Here is a 26725-nt window from a genome sequence, read left to right as displayed (position 1 = left end):
GCAACATCAGGTTGCACGGAACTCTTTGGAGATTTGCGGCAACAGAGCCATGGGACGTGTCTTGTACAGTACTGTAATATGACTTACTTCCTGAGTGCCCCCCTCCCTCCAAACAAACACATTTCTCTGTCATCTCCAGAGAACAATACTCTTCTTTCTTGCCATGTGTCCTCCAGCCGGCCCTAAAACCTGCTCTTATCCTTCACTCACTGGCTCCCAGTCACTAATTACACACACACACACACACACACACACACACACACACACACAGGTGCACCTACACGCACACGACTCATTAGTGATCACTCTAACAATGCTGTTCCTTCGATGCCCTGGCAGAACTCTCTGATGGTTAGTAATTCCCTCTTTCTCTCTCTCACTCTGTGCATGCAATCCTCCCCCCGTCTGTGTGGCTTATGTCTCACCGGATTCATTTTTATGGAATTGTTGTCTGATATTCACACAGAACATGTGTGACCCAGAAAGGACAGAGAAGTGAATGTAACAACAACAACAACAACGAAAAACACAAGGAGAGGAAAGCAAAAAATCTCTGAGCAGGTGCCCCTAGTATGTTAAACTGAAACGCACTGACCAGTAACATGACGTGCACACTATGGGCATATACCTCAAGGATCAATGTAAGGCCCAAAGGTTGCCACAGCTTTCTCAGTCCAAATGGACAGGTAGCGGACCGTGAGGAGATATTTGCTGAATTTGACAAAAGTGTATTGGATTAGAATAACAGACTATATATATATATATATATATATACTGTATATGGTTATGATGGAATTCATACAACTGTGTCCATCAAAAAGATGGACAACGAGAGTCTATCGCAACCACTGGTTAGGCTCCCAATTATTTAGTCGATACACTAAACCACTAAAATGAACAATTCTGGATAAAAAGCCATTTCAATATCAGTATTTTAAATTATCCTTAAACCAATCTCGGAACCCATCGGTATACAAGCTAATTTGTAATCCTTGTCAGATTCGGCCAATGCTTTCCGCCTCTTTCGCTCTCCACACGGACTGTTTAGCTGCATGCAGCCAACTCTGCCTTCATATGCAGAATCTGCTTCTGATTAGCTTCAAACTCAGGTACAATACATCAAATGGTAACATTTATGTTTAGTATTATACATGGTCCCTTACAAAAAAGTACATGAAAAAAATAAAAAAAATTCAATTTACGTATCTCCAAAACAGCCATAAGGATGTGATCCCTCACTGGCTTCCCACCATGGAAACCATTTGAAATGATTTACTGCACTGGTTGTTGCTTTTTCTAAGACTTTTGTTTTTACTATAAACCTACAAAAAGACTTAAAATGCGTATATTTTTGCAGTGATAGCCTTCTTTAACAGACTCCAGTCAAGTCCACCTAAATGTGTAACATAAGATCACATACGACCCCACTTACACATGTAGTTGTACAGTGTTAAGCATTTCCAGTATCGTACCCAGTCATTACAGCCGTCAGTGGAATGTGGCTCACCCACATTGCGCTCCTCTTCTTATTCTTTATGAAACGCTTTGGTTCGTCCCTCTTCGCTTCGTTCTGTTCCGATTAGTTAGCAATGGGTCAATAGAGACGCACGGCCTCGAGGAAGGAAGGGACCATTGTGTCCGGTGTAAGACAAGCAGGACTAATCATTGTACAAGGCAAGTCCAGGCCTGCCTGGACAGAGGAGCCGCTGCTGGCTGTTTCCAGTCGGTCGAGGTAGTGTGATGGGGCCATTATGACTCAGCACAGGTGGAGGAGAAGGACATGCACACTCAGTGAAGGTGAAATCACAATGACTGTGCAGTTGGTTGAATTTGAAACTAGAGTTGAGCGTTTTTTTGTTTCGATCTGCCCCAAAAATGCAAGTGCCATATGGGTAATGTATAGCCTTCTTCACCTCATGTGACATATAGGTGGTGTCATGTTGTTGCACTTGGTTCACAAAGAAAAGTGATGGAAGACGTTTTATGAAGGATGAAAAATAGATGGCCCCCGCTTGGTTTTGAAAAGTCACAGAATACAAATCATATGAAACTCCATATGAATGCAGCATGACATACCTTCACGTCTCACTGAAGGACATGGTGTTCCACTTCCCCGAGCATGGCTGAGGGACAACTTTTGCTGGTCAATCATCAGCGTTTTTCTGCAATAACACAACCGTGAAACTGGATCAGATTACGTATATATTTGCTTCGATAATTATTAAACAAGTGTATGCAAAGCGAAAGCGTTCATCCTGCATTTGTGTGCTGCTCACTATGCTGATCAACCTCAATTTCAGTTCTCCAAACATTTTAAACGTCCCATATCTCTCTGTCCTTCATTATTCCTCCAGAGCAACAAATCAGAGCTTCCTCTGTCCAAAATACAATTTGAACACCAAATCAATGTCTCATGTACATTTCTGGAAGGCGCCATAAGATGAGCCCGCACAAAACGCTATTATCATCATTATCTTCAACAAAATTGCCATTTTCTCCCTGACTTTCAATTTCTGAAACTTTCTTGAATATTCTGATGTTGATGGGCCACAGTATGGATTGGTCTCCTCTGGGGAAAATTCAATTTCACCAGGAGTTTAAAATTGATCTCGTACTTCAATCAGCCACTCATCGTCCGATAAGTCTGGAATCAGTCTGAAGCATCTAACTCTTAAAAAAAGAACTTGGTTTGGGAGGAAAAGTCGTGCGTTTACTGTGTGAAACCGGTGGAAAGTTCCACAAGTGACCCCCGCGCCTCCAATAGATCGCTCCCTCTGCAACAGCTTCTGTCAATACGTTTAAAGGGATTAAGGTTAAATCAACAGCTCATTGCTTATCAGGCGACATCTGTAAACTCCACTTTAGTTTGTTGTTTAATCAGTTTTCTTTATAGGAGTTCTACCTGTGTGAGGTAGATGGAACACACACACACACACACACACTGCTACATACACAACCTGTACTAGTCATCTGTTTTATCTGTTTACTGTGGGTCACCTGCGTCAATAACGGTTGGATGCAGTTCTTCCTCGAGATAAGAACCTCGCTCTTTGTTTCCTCATCTCTCTCTAAGCGGAGCGATTAAAACACACGTTTTGCAACGGATGGATTCCAATAAGCGTGGCTGTATCATATATCAGCTTTTGTGTGACGGATGGGCGTGCGTTTGTCCTCGTAAGAATCAACGGTGAATATCCTCCTTTGCTTCTTGGCTCGCTGCTCCCATCATCTTTCATTTCTGACAGGCTTTGTGGCAGCGCCGGGGCAAGCTTGGGCTTGCACAGCCAGCCCTCCCAAGGTCTGAGGCATGCACACACACACACACACACAAACACAACCTCTCCTCCAATCACATCGAGGCCTTGTGAATGCCCCACAACTAAATTGCTGATTTTGGAGAGAACGCAACTCTTCAGATGAGGCCAATCATGTGTGGCTTCTGGTAAAGAGGCGACAATCGGCTGCTAACCCGTCTGACCTCCAGCCACCGTCAAGGAGAGGGGGGGGGGCGACATTTTGTGGCATTTTTTTGTTTTTTTGTCCCCCCTAATTTGGCAATCATCAGCACAAGACAGAATCCTCTCCAGAATCTGTGCAGCACGCCATAGCCCTGTATAGTCTACCAAGGCTGATACAATATGTCTTCCCCCCCGTTTCATGACAAGCTCACATAGCATTGGTTACGTAGCTACCGTTAGCGACATTAAACATTTGAAAGGACATGTAACACTGTTAAGCTTGTATTCCACCTCAGGAAGTGGAAGCTTCAACTCTGTGTTGAAGGTTGAATGTAGTTAGCTTGGCTTGCTGAAGTTAGCACTGACTCCCGCTAGACTTATCGGCCATGCTAATTCAACCACGACACAATCTTTTTTCCTTGACCTAACTAAGTGGTTTTGTTGCCTCAACCTAAACAAGTGTTTTTGTTTGAATTTTAAAAAAACGTTAACCTCAACTTGACTGCGAGTGGAGAATCATAGTTTGACACGCTGGGCTACCAAGTGCGTTAGAAAGTGGGTGCTGTCACTGCAGAAAAAAATAAAAAAAAATGCCTTTTAAAGTCCTTATTGAGACCACATAAGTACAGAGCACCAAGGATATATAAAGTAGATGGATTTCTTCCACAGTTGGAGGAAAAAACAAAATACAAACGGTACACGCTGGTACCAAGCACTCAGACTGCTATTACCATGTCTGGCCTTGAAACAATCTGGTCATCCACCATTTCCTTTATTCTTCCTCTCGAGTTAAACGCCGAACAATTTGTCCTTAACAGTTTTCCTGTCCATTCAAAGTGCAGGTCTATCCTATTGGGTACATAAAACCAGACCCCTCCTCTATCACCCCTGACATAAACCCCAACAGCTCCACCACCCTGCCTCCTTCCCCGGTAGTGTAGACGGCAGACACAACAAGTGTGGTGTTGGCCCGTTTACAGGGGGGCCTAGCCGGTCCTGCCAGGCTCTTTATGGTCCGGGGTGGGTTGCAGCAGTGAATGGGCCCCTGCCAGTAGCCAGCGGTGGTCAGGGCTATACATGGGAGAGCGTCTCTGCAGGCAGCTATTGTCATGGTAAACGGGGGGGGATTGAATGGAAGAGGATGGGCAGGACACACACATAAAACAGAGGAAAACATGAGGAGGGGAGGGAGACGAGACAAACACCCGACCACCTCAGAGATGGCACACACGTGGGCTAGCAGAGAGGCCTTGTGCGTCTGTCTCTCTGAGGGACTTCAGCTCGGGCACATAATACGCTGTACCCTCACCCTTTACCAAAAAAAACACAAAGCCAAGGTGAGGACGAGCAAATGTGACCCTGACTTAGTGAAATTGTGCTCAAACCCAAACAAGCTATAGCGACCCGTGATATGGAAGCAGAACGGTATTATTACTAAGGAATAACAACATTTTGAACACCAACCAACCTAATGGGACAAACTACCTCTGTTATTATTGCTGTTACAAAGTTTTTTATATCAAATTATGAAAACTGATTGCAAATTATACACATACTCTATGAAATGGGCCATTATTGCCTCAGGTGTTGGAAAAGGTTTTACCAATATAGAAGCAGGGATAAATATTCTGTGGTTTTATGCGCCAAAAAGCTGTTTCATTGATATTCAGGATGCCTGTTATCTGTTTATTATTATATATTATCTATTTCAACCCGGCTAATGCAAATGCACTCAGGTCGTATTATACTTACGCAATATTTCGAAGGGTTGCACGTTGGTTACTAATGTTATTGTTACCTATATAAGAAATGTCAGATCTAGTTTTACTGAACAGCTTGTGAGGCGTAAAATTCACACATATATACAAAGACAATAAATGCCTGCATTTGTTAACATTTCATTTCCTCTGTTATTGACTTTGAACATATTGTACACAGGCCTTTCCTTTATGTCACTTCCCCTTCAAAGTCCGTAAAGGAGGAGCATGCTACTTTCTGCCTTCTGCTAATATACACTAAAAGAGTGGTCTACTCCATCTATTCAGCATGGTCGTCTCAAGTCTAAAGCGTTGCACATTGGACCTTTCTGGATGGAGACACAAGGGGAGCATTTTGTCAGCTGCCTGGTGGGAGCAGGGAGGGCAGAGAAAGGGTTAAAAGGCTCCGGCTGCCTGATAATCCTCCTCCGTTAAAAGCCCTCCAGAAAGACTTCATGTGTGTGAGGTAATCAGTAAAAGATTCAAGTGTGCCAGAGAGTGCGTACACACACACACACACACACACACACACACACACTAACACACATTAGCACATACACTACTGAATGGACAAAAAGGGAGGGAAAAGACTGAGTAGAGGAGGGAAGGAGAAGAGAATAAACACTCCTCCTCTCACTCTTTTTCTCTTTTTCCGCTCAGCCCCTTCCTCCTCATCTTCTCCCCCCCCCCCCCCCCTCGCTCCATGCTGTGTCAACACAATGTGACAAGAAATGTTCACTAGGCTTCCCTCTCAATAAAGCAAACACACACTGATATGACCTTTTTCATTCTTCCCAGTCTTTTATTCCTCTGTCTTCTTCTTCACTCCGTTTCTACTTGTGTCGTTCTCTGTAGTCCCTGGTGAGACACAAACTCTCAAGTTGTAGTGTGGACAAGAAAAGTCTAGCTTTGACGAAATACTTTCGTATGAACGGCAACTATCAGGTGCCTCGATACGCCACTAAACATTCAGAAACTGCCGTCACCGTAATTCTCCCCTCCCGGGCTCAGACGGGCCAATCAGTCTCTGGCCAACGATCTTCAATTGCCCTCTGTGTCACAGCATCAAGCATTCAGAATTTGGCATTTAGGTGTTTAATTGACTGTCACCGATAATGGGATTGTGTTCATTCAACCAGGGTGCTACGAGGGGCGGCACAAAGCCTGTGAACCTGTCAGAGAGAGAGAGGGAGGGACTCAGCGGTCGAAAGAGACACACTGACCCTCGTTCTTAACATATCCCGTAAGTATCTAAGGAAGCAATTTACTTTGTGATGCTGGTAAGCGGAAACGTTGAGGTGACACTTTAGGTGGTGGTTGTTGTCCTTCCCATCTGTCCATATACAACAGCACTGTATGAGATTGAGGACAAAACCCACAGTCCTTGTTGGAATCAAAAATGCACTCTGGGGTTGAAATGCAGTGGAATCTTGACCAAAAATCCCTTTACTAACAACTTATAAGCATGTCTAAGCACAAACTTGGTGGCTTATTAGGAAATGTGAGACCCACAAGTATTGATTAAGGGATCACCATATAATTGGATTATTACCAAAGAGAAAGGATAAACATCAGGGATTCTTCATCCTGGCAACATGGTTCTTCCTCAGACTATTGGTTGTTTTCCTACAACTAACACTATTCTACTGTTGCAAATACCCATAAAACTGTAAATGTAATGTAAGTAAAAGTTAAAGCAGTTGGTAGGTGTCAGACACTTGTTCGCGTTCCAGCTTTTTTTTTTTCCTCTTTCAGACTTAAGAGCCAGACAATGAAAGAGAAGAAGAAGAGAAGCCCTATTTAACTATTTTACTCCTGCAGGGAGGGCGGTTTATGCGTTCCTGGCCAATCTCTATTGAGGGCCGGCTGATGTGGGCAGACGTACGGTTCTGCAGCATTCCTCTGTTTGTCTGCCGCTCCATTAAGGACATGTAGTCTGGCCATTATGCGCTTGTGTGTCTGGCTGGCATGGGCTGGGCAAAAGAGACGTGTGGGCAGAATGCTAACTCAGTCTGATTGTTCGGTAGTATCAAAGCATGTGAAGGTGTGTGTGTGTGTGTGTGTGTGAAAGACTGTAGCCACGTCTGAGGACACCCAAGGTCAAGATCGTGATGATTTCTTTCAGAAAAAAAACGTCTTTAAAATTGCTGCGAAAGTGTTGCCGAACCTTCTTTCTATAATTCATCAAGAGGCCTTGTTGCTCCGCTGTGCTTGTCTCACTGTGGTTTGTTTGGAAGCCCCCTAGCCTACGTTTAATAGATAAAAGGAGCAAACACTAATGAGGCAATGACAAACAAATCCCTCTCAGGCTTTTTCGGGAAGACGTGAAAGGATAATGTCAGTCAGTTAAACGAGGGGAATCGTTTTGGGGCGGAAAGAATGAGACATGCGGGGTAAAATGAGAGACAATCACAAGTGACGCCGGGTACACAGTGATATGTCTGGGAAATGAGGTCTTTATTCTGGCTTTGGTTAAAGGAGTGCATCTCATCAATATGTACCCCACAACAACAAATGTGCTCTTTAAATTGTGTTTTTTTTTAAACAGCTGTACTTAGTGTAATTGAAGGGGATTATTTCACTTATATGGATATAGATCATATATCTAAATGCATTTAGGGTATTTTTCACCACCCGTGATCCCAAATGTTGGCGAACCTGCAGCGGTGCAGTGCGTTTACCTGGCGAAACGATATCCTGTCAGCAAACAAAGGGGAAACCTCTTTTGTCGAAGCTCCGATTCCTCCGCTACACCCCTTCTGTGCTTCCCTGTGATTAGGAACAGAGCACATCATGGGGGTGAGGGGCGTGAAATCATTTGTGGTTGTAATTATGGGCTCCCCCTCTCCAGAGTAATCATGAGCTATTAAAAACCACCCTCAGCTCAGCCCCCCCACCCAACAAAGCCTGTTAACATCTATGTTCCTCTGGGAGGCGGCGGGGAAGAGGCCAACTACCCGCAAACTGCAGTGGGCATGGAGGTGTGTGTGTGTGTGTGTGTGTGTGTGTGTGTGTGTGTGTGTGTTTTGCGTGTGAAGCCATCACTTTTTTACCTTTTGTGTGCATAGAAAGACATGACGTTTTACAGAAGGTTCTAATGTTGAGCTCAAACGCAAGTATACGTTTTGAAACAAAATAGAAATATGAACGTAGAGCAGCCTTTCTGTCTGCACATGACTTCTTGTACTTGTCATTGACCTTGTATACCATCTATAAAATTCACTTTGCGTTCAATCTGGAAGCACTAGACAGACCAATAGCTCTGCATTAGAGGGTCTGATCAATTCAAATCATTCATTCACTTCACAGATTATGTTGCTGCCTACAAGTGTTCGCGGCGCTCGGTCGTGCACGTCTGAATTTTTGTCAACTTGCCGCCAGCACGATCACATGACTGTCACCAATAGTTCACTGATAAAAACACACTATTTACATGTCTACGGATTGAACAGAGAAGGACAATTTGCTTTTAAATGCTTTGGAAACAGGTGGTCCTAAAAATCTTCATTTGAGTTTATATTTTGCAGCCAAATCAAATTCTTTACAGGATATTCAACCTTCGTTTCTTTATAAATCATGTACTTGACTTTTTTTCTTTACAGGGCTGGTACAAAAGCAAAAAAGTAGACCATGAATATGAGATATGAGTTTACAGATACTTGTAATCCCTCCTCGCCACTGTGGAAGTTGGTTTATGGCGTTTTGCCGGTTACACTTACAGTCTGTGGGCATATCTCTGAGTTACACTCGTTGTCTTTTTGATTATTCACAGTTAATTTGGGCATTTCGGAGTATAGAGTATAAACGCCGTCTGCGGAGGCCAAGCGCGAGTATTACTAAAGCTTGACTGATGTTGTACTATAAATGACTTAACTTACTATTTCAGGAAATGGAGCTTCAAATTAATGTGTCACAGTGAACCTGAAAGCTAAGAGACTGTCAAACGCATTGTAAAATGATGACTTATTAAAACGTCTCACCTTATTATTACAGCAAGAACCTGTGAATCCTTGACCTAGAAGGCAAAATAGTACATCGCTAACCCTCTTATGTGTTTAACAAGCCAAAATCTTTAACAAAATGTAGAAATTAATTTCAATCCAGAATGCTGCCGTAACGCACGCACAACTGATATTATTCATAGATGCATCCGTTTTTTTAAGCACAGGGTATCTAATTTTAGAGCGACATCCTTTGTTTCCTTCAATGAAACACAGAAAACATTTCATCTCACATTTGCCTCGTTAATATTTCCCATGATGAGCCTCAGTGTTAGAGGTTGTCCCAGCTGTCTCCTTCAGCAGAAGAATAAACAAGCTGAGAGCCTCTCTGCAGCCGCAGACACAGACCGCCGTGGCCTGTTGCTCTCGCCACCACTAATTGACCATCGGCCAAAGGACAAACCTCAGCCCCCTCCCCCGCTCCCTCTCATCCTCTCCCCTCACCGCTATACCGTCCTCATCTTTTGACACATCACTGTCTTTCATTCGCGTTCTCTGAACGTGTCAGTCCCGCCGTCTCTATCTTCCTTCCCTCCCCTTTGTTTCTCTTCTTCCATTTCATCTTCTGCCTCTCGTCTTTTTTTTTTTTTTTTTGCTGTCCCCCTCTGTCTGCCAGAGCTGTCTGCAGCCTTTGCATAATTAGCTGGACTGAGCTGCCGTGGGTCTGGTCCAAGTCTGGCTCAGGCTCAACCCGGCTCATTACAGAGAATACCCCCGTCTGTCTGTCCTGCCTTCTTCTCCTCCTCTGCCTCTCTTTACTCCCAGGGCCTACACGGGGTGAGCGTGTCGATTCAGATGGAAAAAAAAGACACAAGCAAGTGTCTCTGGGATCAAAGACACGGAGGTATTGTGTGATCGCACTAGAACTCACAGTGTACCCCTTCAGATTCATGTCATGTGTCAGCCCTGTCTCGTCAAAATGACGATCCCGAACAACAGAACTGCATTGTGCGTTACATTTCGAGGGAAACTCAGATTTTGGTGCATTGTTAGCTGCTCTGTCCTGATTTGGATACCTTGACACTCCAATAAACGGCCAATTTCAGTCTTTCAGTTTTAGTCAAATCTACAAATAAGAAATTTAAATCCAAATCTTTTTGTCCAATATGTCAAAACTACATTTTCTTTGAAAATGTTCCTCTTTTTCTTCTAATTTAATAGTGAATTATACCGAAATCTCTGCTGACTCCACATACTTTTCTATGATAGCTTACAACTAAGAACGTCCCTCAGCATTGAGCGCGAAGGCCAGTGAATGTAACCAAGGACAAAGAGATAAAAGGACAGAACCAGACAATTATTTTTTGTAATTTCTGCTCGTGGACGTTTTTCTACAAAGTGTCTAACCATGCATTGAAGGCTTTGATACAGACTGAGAAACAACTACTGTGTCTTTTTCATGGCTTCGCGGTGGACTTTGTGTGACTTCTCTGTCATGTTAAGTAGGCCGTCCAGCACAATTGCAACCTGTCTCTCTCTTCATTCACACTTGCTCATCCCTGACTGTTGGCATGTCGCTTTCAAGTCAGGCGCCAACCATGGCCATACGCGGGGTTTCATTTCATCTTTGTGTTTGCATCATTTTAGATTTCAAATATGCCTCAAACAGTGCAAGACTGTGAGCAAAATGTGTGTTTTACACTAATATGTTTATCCAGTAATACTTTACTATTACACTATAATCATGCTAGGTGTTTCTGTTGTCAAATTGAGCCCATAGGTTCCACTGTATATACCAAAGAACATATATATTTCTGTGGTAATTACATAGATTGAATTTGATCAGGTGTGTTTTTGTCCTGCGCACACTGGGCAGTACCTGCATCTCCTCCTCTCTCATCTCCATCACCTTCTCTCTTTCTTTTTCTCTCAGTCTCCACATCTTGTACAGTGTCTATTCATTGCCCAAAGCTGACAGTCGTTTCTTTTTTGTCCGTCTCAGTGAAGAAAGTAAACGCATGTAGGCTGTTCAGGGGTGAAAGTGAAACTAACTAGCTGGCATCACTGGCCACGGGTCTCTGGAAGAATGGCATGGAACTACAAGCAAACCGCTATAGGGAAACTATCCAGTTACCTGAATCACGCTTTGCATGAATTTGGCTCCCTGTCAAGTCGTTGAGTACGGATTTTGATGTCACCACAAGACCATCTCAGCACAAACACACACACACACAAAGACGCACACTAGCAATGACCGTGATCAGATGAGCAGGTCGGTAATCTTGATATCGTTGCTGCAGCAAAATCAATTTATTTTAAGGCAGAAGATGCCGAGTTCCGGACCTCGTGACCTCATCAGGGGGCGACTCCTCTGTTTGCAAAAAGAAGTCCGATTGAATGGAAGATACGAGAAAATGACCCTGACTTGATTTATTACCACAGTAAACATTGTCAACATGAGTTTATGGTCTCAATCGCTAGTTTCAAGTCTTCTTCAATACAGTATGCAGTTCATTTAGTAAATGATGGTCCATTTAGAGTCAAATAGGCGATAAAGCAGGGTATGCTTTAGGGTGGGGCTACCTTGTGATTGACAGGTCGCTACCACCACGTTGTCCGGTCTGTGAGTTATTGGTCCGAGAACTTTAACCCTTTCACAGTGTGTTTTCAGTTCATGAGAGTTAATTGTTAATTGTAAATTGTTTTCAGCGCTTAGCTCCACCCTTTTGTGTCACTCCTGGTTGCAAAAAAAACAAGATGGTGACGCTCAAAAGCCAAGATAGCGACAGACAAAATGCCGAACTCGAGGCTTCAAAACAGCAGTCCACAAACTAACAGGTGACGTCACGACTACGTCTACTTCTTACATACAGTCTAGTTTCAAATCCACCTTATTGGCGAAACCTGCTTTCCATTCAGAGTGCTGGGTGTGCAGTGCTCTCCAACACCACCCTTCACGTACCTTTTTGATAAAAGCATGAAGTTAATACCAAAAAAAAAGATTGGCTCTGCAATAACACTCACTTATTGCGAGGTAATTGATCACTTTTGAGAATGTGGATCAGTTTGTAAATTTGTCATGCAAACTCACTGTGAATTTGGATACAATTTTGATGAGCAATGCAATTCAGATATGCATGGCGAAAAGTACAATGATTGGCTCAAGGGTTCACGACAGTGTCATTTGGTTGGGCCACTAATTGGCCATGAAGGGCACGCTGCACCATTTGGGACAACTTGTTTACTCTCACCTTGCTTTTTTTTTTATCTCCAGTTATTCTGGTATTACTGCTGATGACTGTGGACATTCTCTTAGATCTTTGATACACACATTGTGTGGAATACATCATTATATTTTGCATGATCTGTGTCGTCTCTAACCTTTTTAACATTATTAATAATAATTTTCTTACTTAACTTAAAATAACTTGCATTATACATCAGCTAAGTCCCTCTGTGCTGTGTGTTTTATAGTGTCATAATGCAAATGTCCTTACTGCCATCACCCCCTCTACCCTCATTATCTTACTCCTACTGGCTCACTTTGCCCGTCTTCCCCTCTGTCAATTACCTCCTCTACGTCTCTCATTTCCACCCCGCTCTCTTTTTTTCAGACTCGTTTACAACTCTGTCGTGGCTTCGCCTGGCGGTGCTGCCTCTCATCTTCCTTCTCTCTGTCATGTCCGTGCTGTTCTTTCTTCACCTCTTCCACCGTCTCCATCTCCCTCTCTCTCTTTCTCTCCCCTTGTTCTATCACTTTTTTCCCCTTCACCTTTTCCCAGCAGAGTTCTTGGATCGGTTCGTTCTCCAGTGGCTAATTTGACTGTTCTACTTGCCAACCTAGCAGCGGGATCTCTCTGTGCGCGCTCGCGCGTGTGCGTGTGTGTGTGTGTGTTCACGCTGCACCTCTCCCCTGCCAGCTGCTGTTATACAACACTGGTTCTTGCCTCTACACACAAACACCTCACTTGCCAGCAAGTATGCACACACACACACACACACACAATGCACACACACACACACATAAAATCACAGCCGTACTGTGGACCATGATGTTTTACATCACTATTTCAATCATGCATTTGACCGTTTACATGGATGTGCGCAGGCTTCTGCTCCATCAGCATCCATGTGGAATGCAATAACACTCTAACGGATGATACTTTATGTTGTGTTTCTGATCCCAGAGATGGCGAAGGTGATGATCTGAGGGTTTAAACTGTATGTCTCCTCCTTCGGTGGCTCTCAACGTGACAGACAGGCAGACAGGCGTGAACTTAAAGCAGAGCAGCGATTGGTTCCAGCCAGCAGAGTCTAATCAGCACATCAAGCGTGAGACCCTTAAGTGGCTCTGCAAAGAAAAGGGGCCCGCACAAATGAAATGCATAGGCGTCTACCAACGCAAATCACATGCAAATTCGGAGATAACTGCTGAAGGCCACACGCAGATGCATATGTCTAAACCAACAGACACATGCGCGCTGATAGCTATCATCGTGCTCTAATGGGACCGCTCTGAACCCAGAGCAGCAGAGCACATGATGTGCTAACAGACTGATGTGCTAAGCACATATCATCCGCATAGAGTCACACACACACACACACACACAGATACACACTGCTCATAGGAGCCCGATACCTCACCTGTCAGAGGCAGGTGTAGTCTCAGAGGACCCAATCAGTTTTAATTAACCCCTTGTGGTGGACGGGGGAGGGGTGCGGGCGAGAGGTAGAAAGACGGGAGTGCTAGATTAGAGAACGAGAAATGAGGAGGAGAAGTCTCTGCTCATGGTCATTGCAGGAGACACGAGTGTGGCCAATTATAGGTTAAAAAATAAATAAGTAAATGGGGGAGGGGGGGGGTGATATTCTGAAGAAAAAGAACCTAGAATTTTCAAGATTAGAGTTGTACATTTACGAGAGAAGACTTGTGTATTATCTGAGATTATAAAATCATGAATTTAGGGGGGAAAAAACTGCAAAACCATAAGCCGCCATCTGAATTTTGTTGCACCTAAAGTAGTGGCCTGTGAGCGAGGTGAAGATCCTGAAAGATTCATGTGCACGGTTTCTTTCATGTTCTTTCTGCGTTCTTTTGTGAACATGATGCGGCCGATCGGTATGCATTGCATTCTCATCTTAGACCTGTTGTAGGTTTTATTTGGCCGGTGGGTTTTCAGATGAATCCTAAAGATGTCTGTTCCCGATGTCTTCTCTGACGGACGGTCTCTGAGCAAGGCAAAGGTACACGCACGTTTTCTTGTTCTTTCTGTGTTCTCTTCATAAATAAATACTAACATTGTCGAAGTTGCAGGAATGAGAGATGAATAGCTTCTATCTTTGACTACACAAAGCCGTGTGTGTTATTTCAAGCCCATCTTATACTTAACAAACAACCGTTGAGAGGACATTACTCTGAACACACTGCGTGACCGTATTACACTTGCTTTTAAGGAACCATGCTCCACACAGTGTGAAGAGGAAACAAAACAGAAAAGGCACAAAACATAACTGCTTGTGATGAACCACAGATTATGGTGAATTATGTCGTCAGATTTTTGGTGGGCAGAGGAATGTCTGGAATACGCTGCTTAGCCTGCTAAGCGGATGACAAGGGATGGATGAATGGACGTCACTTTACAGCAGTGCAATGTGTGCATGTGTGAGTTGTGATGAGGTTGATCCACAGTGGAGTTGTGTAAAAATCATCTTGTTTGCCTTCCTTGTACATCCAAAATACAACAATGGTTGGTTAGTCAGATGTTGAAATGTTCTTTGGCTTTGCTGCTGGATTTAGAGATCGTCTTGTTTCTTGTGATGACACTCTACTTACTTTTGGGTCTCAAGACTTAAAATGTTAAAAACATTCAAACGTGACGTTTTAATCTTAAACAAGCTTGACCACACATGAATGGTCATAATCTGCCATGTACAAAGGTAGAGAATTAAAATAAGTTTAAGATTTTCATGCATTGTTTAAGAGGAAATACTGTTTTTCAAATTCAGCAGACAATTTATTGCATATCTCATCCTTATCAATCTCATCAGTCATTGTCAGAATCACGAGGGACAACTTTAAATCAAAACTGATGCAATTTATTCCACTTTGTTGTCATTTTGTAGTACTCATGAATCATCAGATGTAATCATACAATGTGTAATTATAGTGTAATTACATTTCGGTCTACAAATAAATCCCCTTTGACTGCAGAGTCCAGAGTTTCTGTCCTTACCTTCATGGAGATGGGTAAAGGAAAAACCTGAATAAATAAGTAGAGAGACATAACAAATGCAGATGCTTCCACACCATGCACAAAGGACATGCTTGGACAAGTATGAAAAGGATGTGAAACATATGCTACTGCAGTCACAAACCTCATCCCGATGAAACATCTACAAGAGATCCTGGATCAGTGTGTTAGTGCTCCACCAGCCCAGTCTCACAGCAGATTGTGAAATAGTCACGAGATTGACATCTAGTGACATCAATTTTACATTTCTTTTGTGTCGCTGTGTGGTGGACACAGAAATTAAAGGCAACCATGTGACTATGCAACAGTCAGGTAGTGATGTAGAATATTAATACTTCTGAGTGACAAAAGCAAAAAAATACACAAATCAATAGCTAAAAAATGTTGTGACTATTTCACGAACTGCCGTGAGACTGTGTTGAAACTGTACCGGCAGCCTGTTGCTGGCACACTTCTCATTGGTTTCCTTTTAATCCGTCACCTCGTGTGCGTCTTCCCTGATCAGTGAAGAGAACACAAAGGCATAGGGAGTCTGACATTGACACAAAGGCGGCCACTGTTTGTGTTGTGTCACAGACACGCACCCTCACCAACACACTGACCTGGCATTCATTATTGAAGGAGGTGGTTAGCGCGTCTAAGGCTCGGTAGATAGGGTATCGCGCCGCAGTCATCCTTATGTAATCAGAGGTCATTTCCTGAGAAGGCCGGTATGAGGTAATGGCCAGTAAACAGACGTTGGTTAGTCACTGTTAAAGGAGCTGTTTACAGTGAAGACTGTGACCCTCACGTGTCAGGTCCACATGCTTTTGGAGATTGAGAATCGTTTTTTTGCTATTGTCAGGATATTCCTTTGTCAAGCTCATGTACATAATTGCATGTTTGTGCTCCTTTTTATTTATGCGCATGTATCCTGTATATGTGTCTTTGTGTGTGTTTTGTCTGAGACCCCCTGCATGCGCCCGTGAAAGTGTGTGTGTGTGCTGTGTACAGCTCCCCCGGTGAGCCAAAGGCTCCACTGCTTCACAAAGCAAATCGCAGCTAATCAAATAAGAGCCCTCAGCAGCGCGCAGACATAGGGCGAAGAATGGGAGAACTCTGTGTGTGTGTGTGTGTGTGTGTGTGTGTGTGTCTGGAGGAAGGGGTGGTGGAGGCAGTCTAGTGGCTTGAAGAGGTCCTGGATAGCAGGCGGGGGTGGAAGGACACACACACGCACCTGCACAACCTTGGACTGCTGTCAAAAGACACACAAGCACGGATGGACGCACACACTCACGGACAGACATGCAGCAGATACATTCAGAGGCATTCAACACATATCTATAGCACCTTTTGTGTATGTCTTATCTCTTTGCTCCTCAAGGAATATCTTTGTCTTTCTCGACCTTCGTGGTAGAAAAAGGACATTTTGATGGTGAAGTATTCAAGGACTTTTCACTCAATCCAAGGTCTGACAGCTGACTTTGAAGAGCGTGTTGATTTATTCCATCTAGTAAAGTAAATGCAATTTATGGCAAAACAGACAATTCAGCTAGATCAGTGATTCCCATGCACCCAATGGGGTACTTCTGCAGTCGTGAGGGGATAGTGTGAGTAGTTAAATCACTTTGAAAAAAGAAATGTGGTTTGACCAAAGAAGATCCACATATTTGTTTGTGTGGAAGGAAATTGTTGTGATGCTGATGTACTGTCTAAATAACCACTAAGATAACAGCTGGTAGACCTGCACAACTCCCACCAACCTGATTCAGCTGTGACACCTAGAAGTCACATGCTGCCACTGAGATTGCATGGCAACTACTGAGAATGGAGTAAAACGTCATGAATAAACAGTCGAAATAATTAGCTTAAAGTAATGAACAAAAAAATGGTTAACTTACTGCTGAAACTGTCAAATCAATTGTATGAAAACATTATTTATAACAATATCCACTCTTGTGTCAACATCCACTAAAAAATCAATTGAAATAGACGTATTTGGAACATGGTGGGTGGTGCCGATGAAGGGGCACAGGACTTGATGGAACTCTGACATGTAGACAGCACTGTAGTTGGAATCCGTTGATCTCTAGACGACCAACGTGTACAAGACGGGACGGCCCTAACGTTCAGCTTGCCTCTGGACAAAAACTTGCACATGGTGGCTTGAACCAGGCAAGATTCTTTGTGACCATGAATTCTGGAGCTCACCAGCGATCCAACCAGGAGTGTTCTGGCCGGGAGTCAGGCAGAGAGCAGCGGGCCAGATCGAGGAGGTTGGTCCAGGCTTGTTTTCTGCTCTGCTCCTTGGCACAGGAGTTGACGCTGTGTGAGTGGCCGAGCTCCAGCACCGTCCTGGCTCGCGCTCTACACTTTCGTCCGCGCTCACTCTCCTGACACGCTGCCCTCTGGCTCGCCCTCCTATGTGTGGGCATGAGTGTGTGTGCAAGCGTTTTGACAGCGTGGGGGTTCGTGCAGTTGTATCTGTGTGCCTGAGTAATCTGTGACTGGCTTAATTCTGTGTGCGCAATTGTCTCTATGCTATGCTATGTGTGTGTGTGTGTGTGTGTGTGTGTGTGTGTGTGTATGTGTGGCAGCTGTGTGCCCTCCTCCTGTCTGCCTGTGGGACAATCAGCCGCTCCCTGCGACCACAGAGACCGAAGGCACGGGACAAGAATGTCTTTCAGTGACCAAGGGGTGGATGCCAAGATGCACACATACACGCACACACAAGCCAACCCGAAGTCGCACACATACACGCTGATATACACAGGTTGCTTTCTTATTCATACATGCGATTTTATTATGAATGTCATTTTATTTGTCAGGCAAATGTTGCTGGGAATGGATATTCTTGAGGCCATGGTCAGGCTGGAATTTGGTGAACTTTGACATCGTCGACCAACAACAAGCGGTCTTGACGGCTGGGAAGGGAGTGATGTCAAAACAATAGCTACCGCAGCTTATTAGCCGTGTGGCCCTGTCCACTTTTATTGAACCCTTTGCTGTCAGAATATAAATTGCTCTAACAAAACCAATAGCTACAGACAGTTGACACAGAGAGTCAATTGAACAAATAACTAACAGTTAGCTAGCTACTGTCTTATACGACGACTTTGAGACAATTGTCTGCATGCACCGCTGCTTGTTTATGAGTTTGAATAGTGTCTAAAGAGCCAAATTGAGCCAAATTATATATATATACTGTATATACCATATAATAAAGTACTATACATGCAAATATCACATGTTATGTGTTAATGGGAACCAATAGGACATACAGGAATTTCAGTTCACAACACCAACACAAAGCGGCAGTACATAGGAGGGGCCCGACGTTTACAGTCAAATGATCTCTATGCTTGACCGACTGAGCGATGCCATCGGAGGAGATGTGCAGAGTGCTCTGCAGTGGACACTGAGTGTGTTTTCCACAAGGTTGACCTAATTGGAGTTCCTTATCTTAACCAGCAGCAGCACTGTCCCTGAGATGTAGTAATTGAAAGTCTACTCCATGGGGTACAAGAAAAATGTAAAGGTCAAGGCCCTCATGGGAAAGGCACTCTGAGTACTTAGGAGCGTAACAGATGTAAGGGAAATTGTTTGTGATGTTTTGGCCTGCAGGCAGCGAATGCCTAATCCTGAGTGTATGTTCCACAAGTCACAGAACTGCAAGAGAAACAGGGCGAGAAGAAAACCAGTACAAAAAGAGAATGTTCCATATAAGCCCTGAACACTGGTTGAATTTGGCCTTAAATTACCTCTATACGTATTCCTCATTGCCATCTGCGTGTGCAGTTGTGTTTGCACTCATTTGCACACCTGCATTTGTCTGTGCTACATGCCCCGGAAAAATCAAATTAGCACATCAAAACAAAATCTAGAGGGTTCCTGTGTGGGTTCACGTGGCGTTGGCAAATTGGGCGATCCGGTCTTCATTAGTCATCCCCACATTCGGAAGCATAAAGGCTCTCCTGGACAAAAAAACTCCACCAAGAAAGGCTTTTGTGGAAGGTTAATGCAAGGAAACCTTCAGCTCTTGGAGTAATGATCTTTATTTTATGTAAACATGGCCATGTGCACACTTTGACCAATTTCCTTTTCAAGTAGGTAAAACCCCTAATCTCCGTAAATGAAAGAAAAGAAAAAAAAACCCTCGCCATACTACAACTCAGTCCTTTTATTCTAGTCTACCATCCACGATTCCTTTCACAATGGAACAGGCGATCTAAATGGAAACCTCATTTGCATCTTATACATAAACAACAGCCTGTTGGAAAGACTATTTAGGTGTATTTCCTGTCTACGTCGCTCCTCTTGTGTCGCGCCAGTCTGGAGAGGCAATAATGTCCGGTCGGACCGCTGAATATCATCCCAGTGTTTTTCCCTTATCAATATGTGATGAGGGCTTGGAAACAAGAGATGGACGACAATTTCCCGCCAGTTAAGAAGAGGTGAAGGTTACTCCCGCTGAAGGCACGTGTGTGATTCTTTGCTTCGATTCATGAGGAAATTGCATTTTATCAGTGTGATCCAACAGTTATTTGTACATGTAATCACCCGCTCTCAGGGGTTCCTCAGGGGCTATGAAACGGGCTCGGGGCGCTTTCCCGCTGCCACTTTTTGCTTTGTGCCACAATGGATCTAATTAGTGAGGGACCCCCATCATGTCTTCTATTCACTTTTCCCCTTAAAGAATAGCTCTGTGGCTATCCCCAATAAATGAAGAGTTGAACCCTCTGTCTATGTCACGCTGGGAGGGGCGCTTCTTTAGCAAAGCTGGTTGACCCTGTTCATGCTTGACTCTAATCAGGAGCAATCCAGAGGGTGCCATGATGGCAATAAAACACGGAATACACCCTTCTTCTTGTCTCTTGCCCTCCTCTGTGCGACCCCTCCCGAGCTCACACACAAGCACACACATGATGCAGAGCCCCCCAGAGGGGCACCAGGGAGGAGGTTATAAACCATTATGAGCCAGGTTAGCCCTACAGTGACAGCCCAGCTTGTTCCTCCTCCTTTGAGCAGGTCCGCGTGCTGGGCAGTCCCGGCCTCTCATCCACCGCACTGAATAGAACCACGGGGCTCTGGCTCCACAGAGATAGCGTTATCTGGGCCGCCACGGGGCTCAGATCGCAGCCGTGTACACACACGCTCAGCGGGCAGCGCACACATCAGCGTGAGTGCAGACAAAGAAGCCTGTGGACCAACACAAACATTATGGGCATATAATGCAACCGCACACAAGCACATGTGCACGTGGTCACAGCCAAGCGGAGACAAATGTGAAAGTTCACACACACACACACACACACATTTTTGGATACAAAGGATGCCCCTTTAGCCTTCAACTTCAGCATTACAGTGACACAGTGACTGACGCTTCTCCAACTTTCCTCACGTTTCCTCTGAAAGTAGAATTCACCTTTTGGCCTTTAGCTGGTATGACCTGCAGCTGCCGCAGGACCAGCTACTCTACCAGCTGGGGCGATTCTCTCCACGCACGGTGGCCAGTGGTCACACGTCCCGAGCCCTGGATCAGGCCGTAGTCCCTGCTGTTTTTAGGAATCCGAGTTATTCCAACTCATTCCTGGAGATCTCCACACATGACCTGTCGCCACTGGGAGCCCCGAGCCAGAGGGACGGGGATAAGCCGCATTTCTGCCCATTTTCCTCCAACAATTTCAATTAAAAAGAGATTTAAGGTGGAAAAGCACATTTTCATCCAGGGCATGCTACCAAAACCCTGGAAAAAGGGCGAGATGAGGTGTGGTGGTGAGTTTTGAGGGCATTTTTTTAACAGCTATGAGACATGTCTTCATGTCTTCAGGGTCAACATGTGGAGTGAGTGACAGAAAGCATTACTTTTTCACCGCATTCATTTGAGTTGGGCAGAAGTGTTGATCAGAGAGTTGTTTGCCCTCTCATTCAGCTTATTTGATTCTGAAGCACACAATCTAAACTTTTTGTGATCCATATCGCTACACACACTTTTAACACTTGGACTGTGTTCTTTTTGGCTTTTATTCACTGTATGTCCCTGATTTGTACAGTTATATCCAGCTTTTCATGTGACTTTGTGCTATATTTAGCCATGCTAGCACTGTGGTACCTATGATATGGCAATATTGGTCTGTCGGTCGGCCCACCACTTTGGTTCCGACTGAAACATCTTGACAAGGATTGCCATGAAATTCTTTACAGACATTCATTGTCTGCAGAGGATGAATCTTAATGAACTTGTGGATCCCCTGATTGTTCCTCGATCGACACGATGAGGTTGACTTGTGGTGGAGTTAAACTGTCTTGGCAACCATTGGAGGGATGTTGGCATGCTAACACACCAAACTAAGATGGGGACATTACTCATTCTAAACATATTTAACTGTCGCTGTGAGCCTGTTAGCATGCTACAGCCTCTCAACGCTGCTAGCGTGGCTGTCGATTCTTAGTCTGGTAACTTTTGTGTTCTCATATTGATTGTTGCATATTGCATATATTTTGATTTATGTACAGAAATGTTTACTGCTTTAGCGCTGTTGTATGCTAGTATGCTAACATGTAAGACATCAGGATGGTTGCATTGATGTTAGCATTTAGCTCAAAGCACCACTGTGCCAAAGAACAGTCCACAAGCCCAAATTTTTACAAAGGCCAAATTACTGCTACTTATTTACTTCCTTAATTATGGCTGGCTTAAAACGTATCTAATTTTCAACCTTTTCCTCTTCAAATGTTACGCGCTTCCCTTGTACCAAAAGCCACTCAGACCTCAGATACTCATCAACGTGAGTGTGTCTTAGGTGCTATTATAACTATTGTTGTCCCATACACACTTCTTTAAAAGAGTTTCAACAACCAAAGCTCATGCTTAAGGTACAATTTGCTCTCTAATGTATCAGATTGCATTATATTGTAGTAAGCGTTTATATCTACCTGCTGTGTGTTTCAAATACCAAGCGAGTCCGGACTTGTCTGTGCTGATGAATGATAAACTCTGATAGACCTTTTATCTCTTCATTGCACACACACACACACACACACACAAACACACACACACACACACAAAACTCAAACAATTGCCCTGACTACAGCGTTATGCTGCACTCCATTGTGTTTTAATCTCTGATATTTCACAATGACAAGCAAGCGATATGTGTTTTTGTTATTGTTCTTTCTTTAATTGACACCATTTATTGCATCAAGGCATGATTGCATTTTTAAACAGCTTAGAAAAGTACAAATGAAAATAGCATGGTAGGATTAAAGAACTCGTATCAAACTTGATCAATATGATACAATAAGAAAATCTGGCCTTTAAGTGTTGAGTTTATGTGTCTGCTCATCATTAGTCCCCTCAAAGCAACCCAGCTAATATATTCTCAAACACATTTTGAAATTCTGATTTGTGAAAACAAACCATACAAATAAAAAAGGACATACAGCAAAGTAATCAACAAGGACAAATCCATCACCCAGTGACAGAAAACAGAACTGTCTTTTTTTTTCTTATTATTAATCAACACAGAAAACACCATTGAACTGCATATTCCTTATCAACAAATTTGGCGAAATATAATCAAGAAATGCCCAGTTTTGTATATAATTGGAAAGAAAAACATTGTATTTAAGCAAAAAAACAAACAGAAACAAACTTGCCCACTTGACTTATTGCAGTGTTGAGTTCACGTTCAAAATCAAACTGATATGGACAATTACAGCATATGCATCACGTTCATTATGGTCAGTAAACTTTTAGAAAACGTCATTTTAATATGATAAAAAATACTAAACATCCTGGAAATAATCGTCTTGCTTTCCTAAAACCGCTGCCTATCAAAGTGCATAATGTTCGATTTTCATGACTGTCGAGAAGGCGGTCAGTTTTCCCGTCTGCTCCTTCCATAACTGTAGACAAATGGCAAATATTCCTGCCTAGCTTCATTCTATATACTTTAGTGAATATATATTAAATTGACTATATAACAAAGTCATAAATGACTGATTTCTAATCTTAACTATGAATTTAAAGTCTCCATCCTGCTCCGATAACTTGATGAATGGTTGATTTTGCTGCATGTTAGTTAAAAAAAAAAAAAAAAGGTTTAATGCTAATGTAGCAAAATAGAATCCTGCATCTCGTCTCAGTCCTGTAGTGACAGTGCTCATTTGTGGAGAGTGCTTTGAAGGAGGGTGGTTGGGTTATCTTCACTTTGCTTCTGTCATCATTTAATCAAAATCCCCTAGAGTGATAAATAGCTGCAGTTCAGCACTCATTTGAACACATTCTCTTATCACCAGCTGCCTGACATTTGAGCTGTTATAGTTCCAGAAAATCCAATTTAAAAGGACGAATTTGTCCCGTTTTCTGCACGTAGTCTTGTCATTGTTCTTCCCTCTGAAGAAAACATTTGCTGCCTTTCATCCTGCAGAGTGCGATAATCCTCCGCAGTCCACGTGAAACTTTAATTTGCTTTATGAAAGTCTCTCTGTCGTATTGTCATATCTTTGTGCCTTATACATCAGTGCTGTGTCATGTGTACGCACTGCTGTCAATCACCTGACAACCCTTAGGAAGAAATGAGAGTCTATGCCAGGAAATAATCCCTAATCATTATGTCCAACAAACTTCATCGTCAGATCAATGTCTTTCCTAAAGGGAATCTTTGTTAACTGGGTTCATAGTTGAAGATAGGTTTGATACTATCATGTTTGTACTGTAAGAAAAGATAAATGGTAAATGTTACAAAAAATGAATTACGGATGTGCTGCAGAATGACTGGAGGGAATGCAGAAGTATCCTTATGGTGGTAATATTGGACCAGTAATCAGACACCTTCAGGTCATTGGGGGAAGATAATTAGGAGTCAATGAGGTTTGAGGGTCAAAGGTCACAGATAAGCCTCCACTCGTTCCCATGGCTGCATCTCTGTGAAGAAGCCCTCGCACAGGCCGAAGCCCTGATCCAGAGTCAGAGGAATCGCCTGCTCCTCCTCTTTGATCTCCTCCCAGGGCTGCAGCACCGCCTCCTCGGGCTGCTCCGGGAACAGAGCGGAGGGCTCGTCGAACTGCGGCAGGTGGTGATGACTTTGGAGCAGCTGATCCTGGTCCAGCTGCTGCTGCTGCTGCTGCAGCGGATGCTGCGGCGCATGGAGCTCTCCCATGTTGGCCGTGCAATCCATGGAAGCGACGCTCAACTCCATGTAACCGTAGGATTGGAGGTGGTTCAGGTGCTGGCTCTGACCCGTGACGTCCCCGCCGCCGCACCACCTCCCCAGCCCCGGCCCCGAATGCTGCCTCCCCTGCATGGAAACCTCCATCTCGCAGCCCAGGGAGCTCAGCGCCGTGTTGATGTCCAAATCCTCGAAGGTGCTACAGTTCCCGCTGAGAACGTCGTCGAACACTGACGCCAGGTCAAAGTCCCCCCGCAGGATGTCTGCTTTGTGGGCCTCTGTACCCAAAAGAGGCGACTCGGTCGCCCTCATCGCCTTGCTGTTGTTCTTAGAGGGCGACTGCTTCCGTTTCCCGCCAACCCCTTGGTAAGGGCAGCCATTTTGTGTGCTGTGGTAACCCTGAACCAGTTTGTGGGTGATGCTGCTGCTGTTGTTGTAGTTGTTGGCAGAAATCCTCCTGCGTTTGAAGATGCCATTGACGAACATATCTGCATACTGTGGATCAATCTGCCAGAAGCCTCCCTTCCCTGGCTCGTCTTTCTGTCTGGGGACCTTCTTGAAACACTTGTTGAGGGACAGGTTGTGACGAATCGAGTTCTGTGACAAACGCAAAAGAAAAAAAGTATATTTAACATGATCTCATTGGCTTTGAACAAATATGAGTTAGTGATGCAAAAACAGAATGTGTCAGTTTGTCTTTTTAAGGGAGATGAGAAGGGAGAGGGGGGGGGGGGGGTATTGTTGTTGTTTGTATAGGAAAGCAAATGTACCTAATGAGGCTTTCTAGTAACAGGCAGCTCTGTGAATTTCAAACATGATCAGCTGTGCTTAGCTGCCATCTCTCTCAGGAGCCCTCATTAACACGCACCCACACACACACACACACACACACACATTTAGAGTGCTTTCTCCACCCCATCATTCCCCCTTAGACAAAAAAACCCTGTATGAGTACTCTCATGGAAGATGGAAATTTCTGAGACTCTTACATTATCCGAGACTCTTACATTAAGAAACACTTGTCATTTAAATTATCAAAGGCTGAAATTAGACAAAGTGTAATAGTGTGTAATAGAAAGAAAAAATAAGATCCATGCTGGAGGATTTAAATGATGCACTACATCTGGTGTTTTTTGTTTCTCCACATTGATAAAAGAAAGGCCTTGTCTGATGTCCTGTAGCATAACGCTGTGGTGTCTGATGGTGACACTGGGATCAATTGCCCAACCTTCTCTGCCTGCCTCGCCATTTATCTGATTCATCAATAATAGAAGGGGAGTTAGCCGGTCTCGGTTACCTGCCAGCTGGGCTCCGCGTGTTTGTAGTAGCAGAAATTCTCCGTTATCCAGTTATAGATGGTGGACAGAGTCACTTTGGGCTGTTTGCTGGCCTGCATGGCCATGCAGATGAGGGAAGCGTAGGAATAGGGCGGTTTGACTTTAGGGTTGGTTTTGTAATCGACCTCCACGGGCGGGCTGGCCTGGATGGGGATCTGTGGGTAGTTGTTGCCTGGGTGCGCGCATTCGGCGAACCGCGGCGCCGCGGTGCAGTCGCTGCCGGAGGTAACGGGGCTCCCGAGGTACAGAGGCATCCCAGTGGCGGCGGTGTCCCCGGCCGGCGGGCTGGACGGAGAGTCGGAGCCGCCCCTGGGAAAGCCGAGCCGCTTCAGATACAGGTTCTGCTGGGAGAAAGGACAGCCGGGTCCAGATCCGTTGGGTCTCTCCGGGTCCGCGTTGAGGATGGAGAAATTCTGGAGCCAGTGGAGGCTGGTGAGGCTGTCGTCCAGGGGCGTAGAGTCGGACCCAGTGACCTGATCCTCCGGGTACACCGCCAGCCATTTCTCCTTAAACTTGTTGGCAATGTCGGGGCTCGTCAGAACCGGCATCCTGGCTTCGTGCGCGCGGTGAGCGATGAAGATGGCCAAAGGATCCTCAAACCGGCATTTAAAGTTTTGTTTTATCTTGAAGTCAGTGAAGTGGAAAAAAAAGAAAAGAAAAACTCTTTTTAAAAAAACACAAAAAATCACAACGCGGATGAATTTATCTCGTCAAAATACCTCTAAACAAACAACCTATTAAATTGCCAAATGATGCGTAATATCCCTACCTACGGCGCAGTCTTTTTTGGAGGAAGATTCTCTGTGTGCACCTGTTGCAGCCCGTCCCT

General features: G+C 44.2%; 1 protein-coding gene across 1 annotated transcript; it reads right to left on the bottom strand.

The window, feature by feature from the left end:
- Positions 1-24277: 24277 nt before the first annotated feature.
- On the bottom strand, positions 24278-26444 carry foxj1b (forkhead box J1b; the record flags this gene model as incomplete). Its single annotated transcript, XM_079183119.1, has 2 exons — positions 24278-25156; positions 25857-26444. The coding sequence occupies 2 exons, from the start codon at positions 26442-26444 to the stop codon at positions 24278-24280; spliced, it is 1467 nt and encodes a 488-aa protein (XP_079039245.1).
- Between the last annotated feature and the right edge of the window lie 281 nt (positions 26445-26725).

This window comes from Pholis gunnellus (genome assembly GCF_910591455.1).
Source record: "Pholis gunnellus genome assembly, chromosome: 21".
NCBI classification, from domain to species: domain Eukaryota; kingdom Metazoa; phylum Chordata; class Actinopteri; order Perciformes; family Pholidae; genus Pholis; species Pholis gunnellus.
This window is presented reverse-complemented; position numbering and strand designations above follow the sequence as displayed.